The 15,533-nt window shown below is 47.3% G+C and overlaps 1 protein-coding gene across 3 annotated transcripts in view; it reads right to left on the bottom strand.

Moving 5' to 3' along the window:
* The window catches only part of Ttl (tubulin tyrosine ligase), a 29,734-nt gene continuing 14,201 nt past the window's right edge, over positions 1-15,533 (bottom strand). Inside the window, exons 4-8 of one of the 3 annotated variants that reach the window (XM_039104213.2) lie at positions 13,776-13,911; positions 12,755-13,024; positions 7,622-7,765; positions 5,337-5,370; positions 1-3,343 (exon numbers count right to left, since the gene is read on the bottom strand). In XM_039104213.2, coding sequence (XP_038960141.1) covers positions 5,337-5,370; positions 7,622-7,765; positions 12,755-13,024; positions 13,776-13,911 — 584 coding nt within the window. In that variant the 3' untranslated portion in view covers positions 1-3,343. The remainder of the gene's footprint in view (positions 3,344-5,336; positions 5,371-7,621; positions 7,766-12,754; positions 13,025-13,775; positions 13,912-15,533) is intronic. The other 2 variants (XM_006234946.5, NM_138536.2) reach the window with 2 other exon arrangements.

Below are 15,533 nucleotides of genomic sequence, written 5' to 3'. Positions count from 1 at the left end.
AACATTTGAAATATCTTTAATGCTCCAAGCATTTAAAACATTCATATAGTTGCCTTCTTTCAGAAATTTCCTCTTAGGTGCAGGCTCCGTGTCCAGGGCTGGAGGCACATACATCAACCACCGAGTCCTCACGACAGCACCCACATCCCACATGCAGCCCACTTTGGCACCCTGTCATTTTGTTCACGGATCCCCTCCTCCCTGCCACAGTCACGACAGGACTGAGTTTGCCCATGAACACAACCGCAGCTGTTCATAAGAACACCTCATAGCATCACTGCCCCGGGCTGGCGCTGTGGATCACGGGCCATCTCCCCCACTCCCCAGTGTCCTGTGCATGTGTCATCCCGCAGAGCCACCGAAACACACTGCCAGCTGGTGTGCACGCCAGCTCCATGCTACCTCACAACACAGAGGCACTTATATATTCTTGGCAAAATGGACTTTATAGTAATTGCCATTGAAGTCAAGTGTGAGGGGAGGGGCATTTCTCCCATAATTAACGAATAACTCTAGTATATATTATTAGATTTATAGATTCGTGTCTGTGTACATTTGCTATCAAGGACTTGATACGCTGCTCAGGTAAATGAAAGCATGTTTGATTTTTTTTCCAGATGCTTGGATGAGAAGCAAACTGAGAGACTGCTCGGATAATACTTATATATGAATACACGTATCAACATCTGATTGTTCTTACAGAACCGCTTGCTTCAAAGAGTATTTTTTTTTAGCCTAATCCTTAAGTGATTCTTCCAAGATAATAATGTGTTTGTTCTCCTTACCGAAGTAATGTTTCAAGGCACCTCAAGGCATCTCGTTACCTGAGGTTCTGATTCAATTGGCCACAGGTGGGAAGGGTCATCGACTCCCTTTTAACTTCCTGGAGAGTGTAGCACGTAGTAGTCGGCACCGAGAACCTTGGTACCAAAGGCCCTTGAGTCTTCCCACTTTACTCTCTTTTCCTCTCACAAAACTCCCCTGAGGTAGTCCCTGGGTCAGGTAATGTCTCCTCCACGAGACACTAAGGCACAGCGAGGTTATTTGGCTTGTGTGACACTGTGCAGTCTAAAGACAGAGCCATGTGTGGAAATGGCGTCTCCAAACAACCCCTCCTTTCCTGGTGGTGGGCAGCACTTACACCAACTGACCATGAAGACTGACTGGGAGGCCAGGCATGACCGTCTGTGCCAGGGACACCATGGACCCGTACGATACCGCTCAGAGCCGATCTTCCTAACTTGGTGGGAAGAAAACGCATAATAATGGTTGAAGCTATGTGAGGAATGACCTCGACCCTCCCCATTTTGTAAGACCTCACTTCCTTTATACAGAGGGTATGGATTTGTTGAGGTTTATTACAACACCTGTCAGGACTCATAAAGATTTACTGACATCTGCTTTCTCAGCCCTGTCACCACGACAGCTAAACACTCCTGAATGTCCCTGTGATTTGGCTCCAAGAACACACACAGACCTCCCTGCTTTCTCCATTACCATCTAACCTGGTCTAGTCAAGGACCCAGCACCGCCACCACCACTCTCTGAATGTGCACACTGCCTTCTCAGAAGGTCCCCAGCACTCGCCTGTCGGCTCTGCTGGGCCTCAAGAACTGATTTCATATTGGATGTTTTACTTTGAAGAACTGATTTCATATTGGATGTTTTACTTTGCTTTTGCTGCTGACTCTTGTTCCCCATATTCCAGGTAACCCCGGCACCTTTGCCCTCTAACTCCAGGCTCCCATGAGCTGGGACTTCCTTGCTTCAGGAAACACTGTCACATCCTGCCACCCGCTGGTGCACATAATAAACAGTCTCATCCTCCCTTTCCTCACCACAAGTTCCCACACCTCGCTCTATCTGAGGAAGAGGTGCTTCAGCGGCTGTTATGTATGGCTCCCTTGACTGTAGAATGTACCAAGTAGGTGTGAGTGAAGAAGCACATGGGAAGCACACAGCGCTCTGGGGAGGAGGGCAGCTTTGCCGTGTCTGCTGTGGTTCCAGGACACTCTTCAGAAGAGCCTGTTTACATGCTCACCCTGAATATTCGTGACTTGTCCCACCACCACCACCACCACGGAAGCAAGCTCCCAAGAAGCCTATAAAATATGAATGGACCCAAGACCCAGAAACAACATTTCATGGTACACTTTTGTTGACACTTACAAGCTGTGCAGAGCTCCCAAAATTCTTTCTCACTCAGGCAGGCACACCCTCATTGAGAGGGCGTCTCTCCTGTCACCTACATGCATAAGCAGACAGGGCTCTTTCTGGAATGGAACCTGGCCCTCCAGCTCCTGCAGAAGGCCCTTGGTGCCAAGGAGGACCGGTATGGGGAGAGCTATGAGGTGGAGTGTGAGGAAAAGGATTCTACCTTCCCTGACTCCCAGAAAGGATTGCTACAAAGGTTCAAAGATTGGGGGATGGGGGTGGGGAGTAAAGGAAAGAAAACTTGCAAAGTTGCATTCAGAATTCTGGTTAAACCAAAGATAACTGAGACTCACACTTCAGAGACTCCCACCCACCCGCCCTTCCCTTTAAGTAAAGTAAGATATCATGGTTTTGTTTTTCTCTCTCTCATGCTTATTTGATGCTTGCAGATTCGTCAGGCCTGCTGCTTTTGTTTCTAAAACATGCAGTGAGCAGCATACACTGTTTGGTGTCCACAGGTGCTCACTCATAGCCCACCAGGATGGTGACAAGCAAGAGGCCTTCACTGACAGGCCAGGGCGCAGCATGGACTGTGCTCTATGCTTGTCCAGAGTTCGGCAGGACAGCATCACGGAAGGAATGTGCAGGGAACATGTGGCAACCTCTAAAATGCTCTAAGGTCCAGTCTGTGTCCAGTGAGGCTGCACCGGGCACAGACTAAGGCACTAAAGCTGCAGCAGGTGGGGAGACACCCCTCAGAGGCCCCGAGCTGCATCCCAGGGAGGAGGAGCTGTTCCCAGAACCACCCAAGACCAGAAACCGCTCAAGGGATCAGATCGCACCATAACAAATCCCTGGTTCCAGCCTTTTAGAAAAGCGTCTGGCTCTCCCTCTCAGTTACTTCTGTCAGCTTCCTAAGGTCTCCACAGCACTGTGGGCAGCCCGGCTGCTCTTCTGTTCTTCCTGCACATCTGTTCCCCAGCATGCCTTGGTCAGGAGCAGTCCAGCCATCTCACGTTCCTCTGGAGCAGGACCCCATACATTTCCCAAGGTGGCTCTGTGCCTTCCAGTCCTTCACAGCTTCATGAACGCAGCCGGCTGCTGCGGCACCTGCTCCGTGTCTGGGGGTGGGAAGACGCTGGATATGGCTATGTCCACGATGCCCTGACACAGTTCTGCATAGAGCTTCCTGAAATAAGTGTTTAAAAGATGTCACTGAGGGTACTCATCAAGGTACAAGAGAAAAATCAAAGCTGGGCATGATGCGTGTGTGTGTGCGCGCGCGCGCGTGTGTGTGCGTGTGTGTGATTTCAGTGATGATCTGTACTAGAAATTCCACCTTTGAAAAACTCGTCTCTGTGAACCAAGTACCCACAAGTGCCTCTGCACACAAATAAAACATGTAAGGCAGAAGTAAGTGTTTCTTAGAGGGTCCCAGCGGGAACAATGGACCCAGAGAAGGTAATCTCAGCGGTGTCATGAGCCTAGCTCACCTGTCTGTGAGCAGTACTCGGACAGGTAGGCATCATCCAGGAAAATCAACACCTTCCAAGAGAAAAGGGACACTAACCACTTGTGGAACTGACAGTTGAGAGGGGACCCAGGAAGTAGAGAGTGGTCAGACAAAGAGTTATGATGGTGTAGAGAAGCAGAGAAAGGAGAGGGAAGGGATGGAGGGTCTGGAGAAGGGAAGGGGGCTGTGTAAATGTGCATGTGGGGGGAGCACGAAGGGAGCGCTAACCTATACCAATAAGACAGAACTCAGGACACGCGGGAGAAATGGGACCTGAATGTGGAGCATCGTGTTGTAGACTATCCAAGGCCCAAGGCAGTGTGGCTCAGTGGGCTTAACTTCCCCCAGGGGCAACAAAACCCCTTCATCTTAGATTTCTTCCTGTGGTTCCAATCAGCACACGGGAGGTTTCACCCCAGTGTTGCTGACCTCCAACAAACACCCCAGGCTGCAAACAGGACAAAGAGGAGGGAACCTGTTGTCTCTTCAGAACAGTGTGTGGGGAGGTTCCCTTGTGGGACTCCACGGGTGGCATGGGTCCCCAGAGCCAACTGCTTGGGACTGACCCTTAGCATAGGCAGAAGCCAGAGACGTGAGGAAACGTATCTGGTAAGCCTGCAGCTTGATCAGGAGGCATCGGGAATCCAAGGAGCCAGATCCAAGGATAGGAATGCAGACCAGCCTGCCTAGGCCCACAGCTTTAACTATTCTCATCCCCAGAGGTCACTGTGTGGCGACTCTACCGGCTAAAAGTTCCTCTTAAGCCATTCTTATCCCTGTGGCCCAATGCCATGTCCACCCAGCAGTCTCCCCCATCAAAGAACTTCCTCTCTCCCACCCCTGTCTCCTAGGCTGCCAGGTTATCCTGTTAGAAGGCCTCTGGGAAGCCATGTTTCCACTTTCTCTCTTAGGAAGTCCTAACTGCTGGCTGATCGTCATCAGTCCTGCTCGACCCTCTCTCCGCTCCCCAACTCCCCCGCCACTCCCATTTACACAATGTAGTCCCGTTTCCAACAGTCTGGTAGCCAAATTACTCTAGCTCCTATGGCTGAAGGGACAGAGACATGGGAGCCCTTCAGTGAAGATGTTAGTTCACCAAGAACCATGGCTATAAAAATGTGCTGTGCACATAAATCACTGTTGTGAGCATTGCCCATGAGGAGAGCTGGAGCCAGGAGATGATACTCAGGGCCAGCCCAACTCGCCTCTTAAACACTGGTGACACAGGAAGACTCAGGATGGCACGGGTGTCCCACACCACCAGGCCCACATCGCTGGATCCACAAATAAAACCACGCCACCAGAAGAATCAGGGTCAGCATAAAGCTGGACCTAATATAAAGAAATCTTTCGCATCTCAGCATTGTATTACCACCTAACAGAGACAATTTAAAGATATCTCTACTTAATTAAAACCCACGTCACTGTCAATCAGGTGAGTGCTGAGCTGGTGGGACGGCCCAGTAGGCAAAGGCGCAGTGCAGCCAGCTTAAGTGTGGCCGCCTGAGTTCAGTCCCTAGCGTCCATGTGAAGGCGGAAGGAGAGAACTGACTCCACGAAGTTACCCTCTTGACATCACGCACATGCTAAGACACATGTGCTCCTATACACACAATAATAATAATAAAGAAAAGGGGCTGGGGATTTGGCTCAGTGGTAGAGCGCTTACCTAGGAAGCGCAAGGTCCTGGGTTCGGTCCCCAGCTCCGGAAAAAAAAAAAAGAACCAAAAAAAAAAAAAAAAAGAAAAGGATCAGGTGAGCGGAAAACACTGTTAGCCAGGAAGAGCAAACACTGTTTGCTCATTCAGAGAAAATGTACAGAGAACTGTGTGGCAGGCACAGAGCCAAGCTCAAAGATTCAAAAGCCACCAAACAAACAAACAAACGAACTCAACCCAACCCAACCAAAGCAAAGCTGGAGACACCATGGTGTGAACGTTCCATGGAGACACAAAGCCCAGCTGATGCGATGAAAGAAATCCTAACACTCTGGATAGACGACATGGAGCTCCTTCAGGGAAGGCCTGAGTGAGGGGACAGGGACTCCACAGGAAGGCCACAGAAGCACAAAGACCTACAGCGGATAAGAGCTGTCATAAGGAATAGCGTCTTTGGTGGGTGGGAGAGGCGAGGTGGCAGCATTGTCACGGGGAAGGGGGTGTGGTTTCTATTTTCTCTCTCAGGCTGCTCTGGGAAGGAAGGATTTTATGGGGGTGGCGCAGAAGCAGAAACCCAGTGAGGAGGCTCTTTGCAAAAGTTCCCCCAGTGATGGAAGGAATCGGACACAGAGGGACAGAAGACCAAGGAGGCCAGAGGCAGAGTCTACGGGACCCATGTGCTGAGCTGAGGGTTCCCGTGGAGGGAGATGGCAGCCCCTCCATTTCCCTAGCCATGGAAGGGTCTGCAGAGGAGGGAGAGGGGTGGGTGTTCCCCATAGACTCACAGGCATCCTCACAGGACCCAGGGAAGGCAGGTGCACACAAGGGTCTAGATTCAGAAGCTGCACTAATTTGGTGGCTTTATTATGAAGTTTAACAAGAACACATACAGGGGAAGTAGACCAGAAAAGGCCCAAGGCCACCCAGCACCAGAACCTGAGATCCTTGGTGAGGAAGAGAGACTCCAGCTTGCTCAAAAAATTCCCTAGTCAGCCCCATCTGGTCTTCAAGGGCCTGAAGCCAAACAGAAGGAAGATTCTGAAGAGGGAGGTGGTCTCCTCCAAAGCTGCCACAAGGAAGTGAGGACGTAAAGCTGGGAGAGTCATCGTTTCTAAGAATGCTTCCCGGAGGAAGATAGGACAGCCCTGCAGTCCAAGGGGCTGGTTCATGAAGGGTGCAGGGTGTGTGTGTGTGTGTGTGTGTGTGTGTGTGTGTGTGTGTGTGCCCCACAGCCATGTGGGGAGGAGGCATGGGGCTTGAAGAGGGTGGGCAGACATCAGGAGGGAAGGATGGAGCAGAGCACCCGGGAGCCATGAGTCTTTGATAGAAGGGGCAAGAGGAAACAATGCAGCACAAAGCAAGGTCCCTGTGTCCCCTGAGCAGTCTCCCCATTGTCTTTGGGGAGACTGAGCCTTACATCCTAGCTCAGACCCGACTGTGCTACCACCTGCCTGAGAAGCCCTTGGACGTCACAGTCTCTCACTCACAGGCCAGCTTACTCAATTAGTCTCGTGAACATGACAGTGCCAGGGCTTCTCTGATGGTTTAGGGTGTGTGTGTGAGTGTGTGTGAGTGTGTGTGCGCACGCGTGTGTGTGTGTAAGTGTGTGTGAATGTGTGTAAGTGTATGTGAGTGTATGTGAGTGTGTGTGAGTGTGCGTGTGTGAGTGTGCGTGTGTGAGTGCATGTGTGAGTGTGTGTGAGTGTGTGCACGCGTGTGTGTAAGTGTGTGTGAATGTGTGTAAGTGTATGTGAGTGTGAATGAGTGTGTGAGTGTGTGTGAGTGTGCGTGTGTGAGTGCATGTATGAGTGCGTGTGCGTATGTGTGTGAGTGTGTGTGTGCATGCACATGTGCGTGTGAGTGTGCGTGTGTGTGTGTGTGTGCATGTGTGTGCGAGTGTGTGTGTGTGTTAGGAGGTGTTTCCGTTTTTGTTGTTTTAGAGGCATGATCTCATTCATACATCCTGGGCACAGGCCTTACTGTATAAACCCAGGATGGCTTTGAACCCACAGCAATCCTCCTGCCTCAGCCTCTCTAGTGCTGAGATTACAGGTCTAACCTACCATACCCAGCTTAGGTTTATTTGAATCCCCAGTATCATAAAACCACAGGGAGATGGCTCAGCTAAGCGCTCCTACCAGGCAGGGCTGGTACATTGATCATGTCTCCCAAAGGACTCCTCTCACTGTGACAGTGCTTTCCCAACAGCCATCAAAGGGTCCATGCTCGAACCTGTCAGACTACCCAAGGTGCACACCCAACTTCTGGTTATCAACACAGGCAGGATTGGGCTTACTGGGCACACGCAGGGGCACCGTTGACCTCAATGAGCCAGACTTTCAGCTCCTCATCCACCATGAAGTCAAAGCCAAGGAGCTGGAAGCTCTGGTAAGGGAGGTGCTTGGTGCTGATGGCGGGCTCCACGCTCATGAGGCAGCTCCTGTGAGGAGGAAGGAGGAAGGACACGTGAGACTATGCCGAGACCCCATCCCATGTGTGCATAGGAATCAGTTTCAACTTAATTGTCTTTTAAAATGGATGACTTTACCAACAGATTATTCAAGAGAAGGCTACTTATCAAGTGACTTGTTAGGGACACACGCGATCATCCCTGTTCTTCCAAGTCAAAGCTGCTCGCTTAGGCCCCACCACTGGCAGCTCAGCACCAGGTCACTGTGAATCCCCATCAGTGCAGATGCTGCCGCCGCCGCCGTCTATGAGAATTACCAGATGGCCAGTGAGCCCCAGACATCTGCCTGCCTCTGCCTCCCCAGGGCTGGGGTGCCAAGCCATCACCCAAGGCTCTATTAGACATGGAAGCTGGGGATGAACCTGGGACCTCATGTTTACCCAGCAGTGATGTTATTAGCTGAGCCAGCACCCCAGGCCACATCCTTGTACTTTGCCTCGTGAAGAGTGGACTGGCACTTGGTAACGCAGGAGTTACAGAAGAATGCTAGGCATGGGGACTGGAGAGATGGCTCAGTGGTGAAGAGCACTGACTGCTCTTCCAGAGGTCCTGAGTTCAATTCCCAGCAACCACATGGTGGTTCACAACCATCTGTAATGAGATCTGATGCCCTCTTCTGGTGTATCTGAAGACAGCTACAAGTATACTCACATACATAGAAAAACTCTTCAAAGAATTCTGGGCAGCATTGGTTTCTCTTGCTAGCTCCAGATTTGCTGCCACCTACTGCTAATGGAACATTTAAGATTACAAGTATTCAAACTAAATACTGAAATCTATCACCTTTTAGCACCAACCACCATTTTTTTTTTTAATTAGAAGATTTTTAATAACAGCAAGAAGTGAACATTGAGACTTCAAACATACTGAAGAAACAGAGGAGGTGTAAAGACAGGCCAGGTCTACTGCCATACTACCCTGAACATGCCCAGTCTTGTCTAAAAACGGGCCACAATCTCAGACACAGTTGTTTTTGAGGTAGGGTCTGGCTATGTAGCCCAGGCTGGCCTAGAGCTCAGCAGGTTTCCCTTGCACTTAGTGGCAAGCCTCAGCTGACTCCTGAGGCTTATAGAGGTACACAACTGCACTTTCAAATGTGTAGTTTCCTTCCCTACTGAGTAGGAGAAACAGTACCTGCTCCTGCCTAGCCTTCAGACTGTTCATAGAGATGATTATATAAGATATTCAACATGGCCTCTAGGTAGTCCTGACTGTGCTGGAACTCACATGTAGACCAGGCTAGCTTTGAACTCACAGAGATCCTCTGGCCTCTGACTCCCAAGTGCCGGGGTTAAAGGTCTATGTCACCAGCTAAATGTGTAGCCCAGGCTGGTCTTGAACTCGTGACCCTCCTGCCAGTGCCGCCTTCAGCAAATCTAGAGTATACCACCACAACCAGGTCTAGGCATCATTTAATAAATGTAATAAACATTGCTCTAATGAACTAGCTGTCACTGATTCTTTACCATTGATGCCAATAAACATGTGTTACTTAGGAGTTAAAAAAATTAGTAAGATGGGAAAATGGGGATGGGGCATGACCATAGTATGTTAAAAGCATGTATGAAAGTGCCACCACAGTTTCATTTTATACCAACAATACCTGCTAATAACCCATGTCTATGGCACAGCTGTGATCCTGGCACTGGAGACACTGAGGCAGGAAGATCTAGGACTCAAGGACAGTCTGGATTGTGTAAGTTTTCATCTCAAAACAAACAATGGGCTGGAGAGATGGCTCAGTGGGTAAGAGTAGGCGCTGTTCCTCCAGAGGACCCAGGTACAGTTCCTAGCACTCATGTTGGGGCGGTTTACAACCACCTGTAACTCCGGCTCCAAGAGATTCGGTGCCCTGCCCTGGCCTTAGCCAGTAACTCAACACACATGGCATACACAGACAAATAAAAAATCTTAAAAAAGAAAACAAAACAAAAACCTAACAGCACCCAGGGAGACAGAGGCAGGTGGATCTCTGAGTTCAAGGCCAGCTTGGTCTACAGAGTGAGTTCCAAGTCAGCCAGGACAGCACAGACAAACCCTGTCAAATAAATAAATAAACAGACAGACAAACAGATAAATAAATAAACAAACAAAAACTCACAAATAAAACCAGGGAGGGGGAGGGAAGAAAAGGTATTCTATCCAACATTTTAAAGCATTTTCTCTACAAAGAAATACTTTGTTAGGTTTTTTGTTTCTGTTTTTTGTCACTGTTTTAGATACAGAGTGCCACTGTGTCCCTGGTTGCCTGGGATTCTTTATATAGACAAGGCTGGCCTCGAACTCAGAGATTCATCTGCAGCGGATGGGAGTGAGCTTATTTAGATTATACAATACATCTGGCCATTGTTACTTGTTTATGTGCCTCTATGGGAGACACGTTTTTCTCTTGTGTGGCTTTCCTTGTGATTGTACACTATCCAGGAGACTCCTCCCGCCTCTCAGATATTGTCTGATTCGCTGAACAGAGATGACTGTTGCATGAGACACTAAGTCTTGTCCGCCAAGACCTGTCCACTCCATTCTCCCTGTTTCTGGTGCCTCAAGATCGGCAAACACACCACTATGCCTGGCTCATTTAAAAGTGTTTTGATTAAAGTATATTTAAAATATGATATTTTTTTTTTTTTTGGAGCTGAGGACTGAACCCAGGGCCTTGCGCTTGCTAGGTAAAATAGGAAAATTTTTAAAGGAATTATTTATTATTTATTTTATGTATGTGAGCGCACTGTCGCTGCCTTCTGACCCGCCAGAAGAGGGCACTGGATCCCATTACAGATGGTTGTGAGCCACCATGTGGTTGCTGGGAATTGAACTCAGAACCTCTGGAAGAGCAGCCAGTGCTTTTAACTGATGAGCCATCTCTCCAACCTCTAAAATATGATAATTTTTAAAAGTCAGAAATTTAGTGAAAGGGGAGACAAGAGAAAAGGATAAGATAAACGTTGCAATCTGACACACAAAATTACACTTTTTATCTGCTAGGAGGTTAGGATGAATAACTACAGTAAAGGGTTTTCATTATTTGAAGCTGCAGGCAGTGCACCCTTTTTTGACTACAGTGGGCGTCAGCAGGAGGCTGCCTGGGGAAAAGATAACCTAATATCTGTGAGCAACAGTCAGGAGCAGCACCCCTGCACTGCAGGGAGCAGCCAGCAGGGGGCGCGGAAGAGCCCAAGGAAAGTCTCCTGGAGTGGAGATTCCTTCTGAGGACTTTATTTTCTTGGTGTAGGAATTCTAACCATCCTATAACTACCAGGCAAAGTATGGGTCTGAAACATAAGAAACAAGAAGAAAAAAACAAAACAAAACGAAAGATGAACAAAAATAAAATACAAGGCATAAAACCCAGATGTCTGGCAACTGCAGAAGGCACATTTTTGTCGCACCATGGAATAATACATAGTAATAAAGAAAAAAACCTACTGCTTTGTAGATAAATACAGCAATACGATGTCAACAGGAGCTAAGCTTAAAACAGGAGCCACAGTGCAATTCCATCTACACCGTTTAAAATGAGCACCCATGACTCTAGCCATAAAGATGGGAAGGAAAGGCTACCTCTGTCAAGGAATCTTAAGGGAGCTAAAAGGATGCTCTGGGGATGCTGGATTTATTTATTTACTTCCTTATTTGGGGGGCATGGTCTCATCCTATAGCCCAGCCTAGCTGAAGCCCCAAACCCCTGTTGCTTTAGCCTACCAGATACTGGGCTAAAAGGAGTTTTCCTACTATAAATACCTTATATCACAGTTTGTTTCATGGTTAGGTGAGTATGAACATAACCTTCGACTCACTGAGCCACACTTCAGAGCGTTATGCTTCATCGTTTAAAATGATGAGATTTTGTAACCTACCATAAAGAGTACTGAAGTAAAAGCGCCACTCCTAGCTATACTGAGAAATGAAACAAGAGAGAAAAAAAAGACACTAGAAATGAACTCTAAGTCAGGAGCAGGTAAAAACAAACACAAGACTATTAAATATAAGATATGCATACAGGGTCCCTGTGGCCAGCTGTCTTGCTAGAGCAGATGAATTAGTATGCTCTGCGTTCGAGTGGGAGACCCCAGTATATAAGGTGCAGGCTGGGCTCCACCCATTCAAGCACACATGTGAACTCACACATGTGCACAGGCACCTACACATACATGTCTGAGCACATATGCAAACACACACACCACACATATCCACTCCTGAAAAAATAAATAGAAATAAAAGTGAAACCACGCAATGTCCTTATGGCCATAATGGAATTAGGAAAAAAAAATCTACCAACACGTAGTTAATAAGCAAAATGTTTTAGATCACACACTGACAGGATGTAAGCATTAAGGAAAATAAAAAGATTTTGATATGATAAAAATATAAATGTAACTTCATATAATCTGTGGAAAGCAGAGGAAAAAATGAGATATTGAATGGTTTGTTGTTGTGTATGTCTTTCTTTTTTTACTTTTAAATAAGTCTATAATTTTGTGTTAGCCTCAAATCAGTTATCTACCCTTTCACCTTAAGTAACTAGTAGAAGACAAATTAAATGTCTTAAAGAACAGACGGGAGAAGATAACAAAGATAAATAAAGAAGATGGTTAATAAGAGCCAAAGTTGATTTTTTTTTAAAATGATTTAATCTATCCAAGTAAACTAGAGACAAGATGTGAATTATCAAAACCTAGGAGAAATGACGTGACGTTCCCAGATTAATTCTACAGGTCATAATTACAAATGCTCTCGGCCCATAAATTAGGCAACCTAAGGAGGACAATTCCCGGGGTTGGGGATTTAGCTCAGTAGTAGAGCGCTTGCCTAGCAAGCACAAGGCCCTGGGTTCGGTCCCCAGCTCCGGAAAGAAAAGAAAAAGGAAAAAAAAAAAAGAAAGACAATTCCCTAAAAGGCACAGACACCCCAAGTTCCTTCAAGAAGAAACATAAACCAGGAAGGTTACAATGAACCTACCTTATTATGTGTTTGATTTGCAGCAAGATGCTATTTTCTAGGGTAATGTTCAGAGCGCTTGTTAGGTACTGATTGAACTCTTCGAAGAACATTTCGTTCCCTTCTTCGTATTTCCCATAGTTCTTTGAGTACTCTTTCTGAATGCAGTGATTGGTCAGATGGCAGGTCTTATCTTGGAAGTTATCAACATGATATGGTTCTGAAGCAGTTCGAAGCACACCCTCTCTGTAGAGGTAGATGTTATACTGGTGGTCAACCAGGACCCAGCTTCTGCAAGCCAACAGACAGCTTATTCAGATACCTGGATTTTAGACATCACCTCCACACCTTTATCTATCTATCTATCTATCTATCTATCTATCTATCTATCTATCTATCTATCTATCTATCTACTATCTATCATCTATCTATCTATCTATCTATCTATCTATCTATGTATTATCTATCTATCTATCTATCTATCTATCTATCTATCTATCTATCTATCTATCTATCTATCTTTAAGTCCTACTGTGAGGCCCTGGCTGGGTTAGAGACTTCCTTTGAAGATATCTGCCTGCCTCTACCTCCTGTGCCAGGATCAAATGTGTGCGACCACCTGACACACACCTTGACTATTTGTAGGCACAGTACGGTATAGAAAAGGAGAAGGTTCTAAAGTTATATACGGCAAGTCATAAGTTAGCCAAAATAATGGCTTAGCACCAGGAAGAGGCCAATGAAGTATTTCCCCATAAAAGAGAGACTTGTGTTCCTTGTAAAAACAGGCACTTTTGAAGGCTATGGATGTGTCTGAGGTTAATAAATGATAACTCCACTTGCCATGCTTGCCTTCTGGTATCTTGACCAGCACCATAATCTAAGTAAAGTTTTCTGGACAGGAGAACTGAAAGAAGCAGCAGCAAGGCTGAGGGGCTCGCCACTCTCACGTGGCAAATGCTCCTTCCCAGTCAGATCACCTCACGACACCCTACCACCCTGAAAAGATGACGGAAATGGCCGCTGGGACTCTGAACATTACCGAATGTCAAACTTGCGGTGACCGGGCTCGAGGAGCAGAGGGTGCTCGAGGTATTTCTGGATCACGTGCACTTGGCCCTGGTTGTCTATAAAATCCAGAAGCTCTGACGCCTCTGAGGAGATGAGGATGCCTTCGCCTGCAAACAAAAGCAACATGGACACTAGCCCAGCTCCTTCCAAGAGGGACAGCTCCTGACCAAAGCCAGACAAATGCACAGAGGGCTTCAATGGCCTGTTCCTCCAACCAACTGCCCGACCTCCCTCCCTCCCGCCTGCCATCTCCCACCCTCTCCAGGGTCATCCCATTAACTTCTCCATAGCGTGTTCTCATAATACTAACTTACGAAGTGTCAGGTTTGCTTTTTTTTTTTTTTTTGTTCTTTTTTTCGGAGCTGGGGACCGAACCCAGGGCCTTGCGCTTCCTAGGTAAGCGCTCTACCACTGAGCTAAATCCCCAGCCCCGAAGTGTCAGGTTTTTAAGTAAGCTTATTTATTTTTCGTGAGTATGTGTATGTGCCATGCTGCCTGTGTGGAGGCCGAAGGAAGTGGTTCTCTTCTTCCACCACGTGGGTTCTGTGGAATTAAACTCAGGTCATCGGGTTTGGCGGCAAGCACCTTTATAGCTAAACTATATCTCTGGCCCAAAATTTTAGTTTTATAGATGCAGTTTCTGGGTGGGTTAAGATATCACTGTCACTAGGTACCAGTTATAATAAGAATTATGGTCTGTGATCACCAAATTCTCTTCTAAGATGACGCCCTATGGAAATGCCAGGAAGGCAAGGAAGGACACCAGAGCAACGGGGCGAAGGCACGGCCATAAAGCAGCAGCATGCCCTGCAGCAGGTAGACTGAAGGACACAGCCCATCAACTAGGACAAGCGGCATGGCCTAAAACAATTTAATTGAGATACAACACACTCGAAAGTCCAGCCTTGTGAAGCATTCAAACCGATGGCTTTTAGTATCCTTAAGAGTCCCTCAACTGTCATTAGACTCTATTGTTAGAGCATTTCATATCCCCCACTCAAAATCCTGTAGCCATCTCTCCTTCCTCGTCCCAGCTCCTCACAACTCCTAACTGCTGTAACTATGGATCTGTCTCTTCCTCACATTCCTATGAACTCCATCACATGGTACAGGCCACTGGTGTCTTCGTGGTGCACCAAGTTTTTAAAAGAGGCTTCACAGAGCAAGCTTTATTTTGACGAGGTTTAATTTCTCAGTCCTTGATCTTATGGATTAACACGTACTGGTATCGTGTTTAAGGTTTCTTTGCCAGCCTCTTGCCCGATTTTACTTTTATCACCTACATGAACTACGAAGTGGATTTGGCTTGATGTATGCCGGTGGACGGGTTCATGTTTCTTTCTGTGGCTGTGTATTGTATATGGACCACTTGTTGACGTGTTTATCTGTTTATTTTTGCATGTGTATAAGTATGCGATAGGCAGGTGTGCACGAATGTTTCTGTATGGGGGTGCACGTGTGCATGTCAGTACACATGTACCGTGTGTGTGCATGTATGCAGGGGCTTGGGGTTGATGCTGGGTGTCTTTCTCAAATTGCTCTTCTTGACCTTATATAATTTAGATGGGGTCTCTGGCTGAAACCAGAGCTTGCCATTTCAGCTGGCCCGGCAAGCCAGCTAGGTCCAGGGGGCCCTTGCCACCAGGCACCAAGATGGCAGGAGGACTGCCCACCTGGCTTTTACATAGGTTCTGGGGATCTGACTTCTGCTCGTCATGTTTGCACAGCA

This window comes from Rattus norvegicus, chromosome 3, assembly GCF_036323735.1.
Source record: "Rattus norvegicus strain BN/NHsdMcwi chromosome 3, GRCr8, whole genome shotgun sequence".
In the NCBI taxonomy this organism is placed as follows: Eukaryota; Metazoa; Chordata; class Mammalia; order Rodentia; family Muridae; genus Rattus; species Rattus norvegicus.
This window is presented reverse-complemented; position numbering and strand designations above follow the sequence as displayed.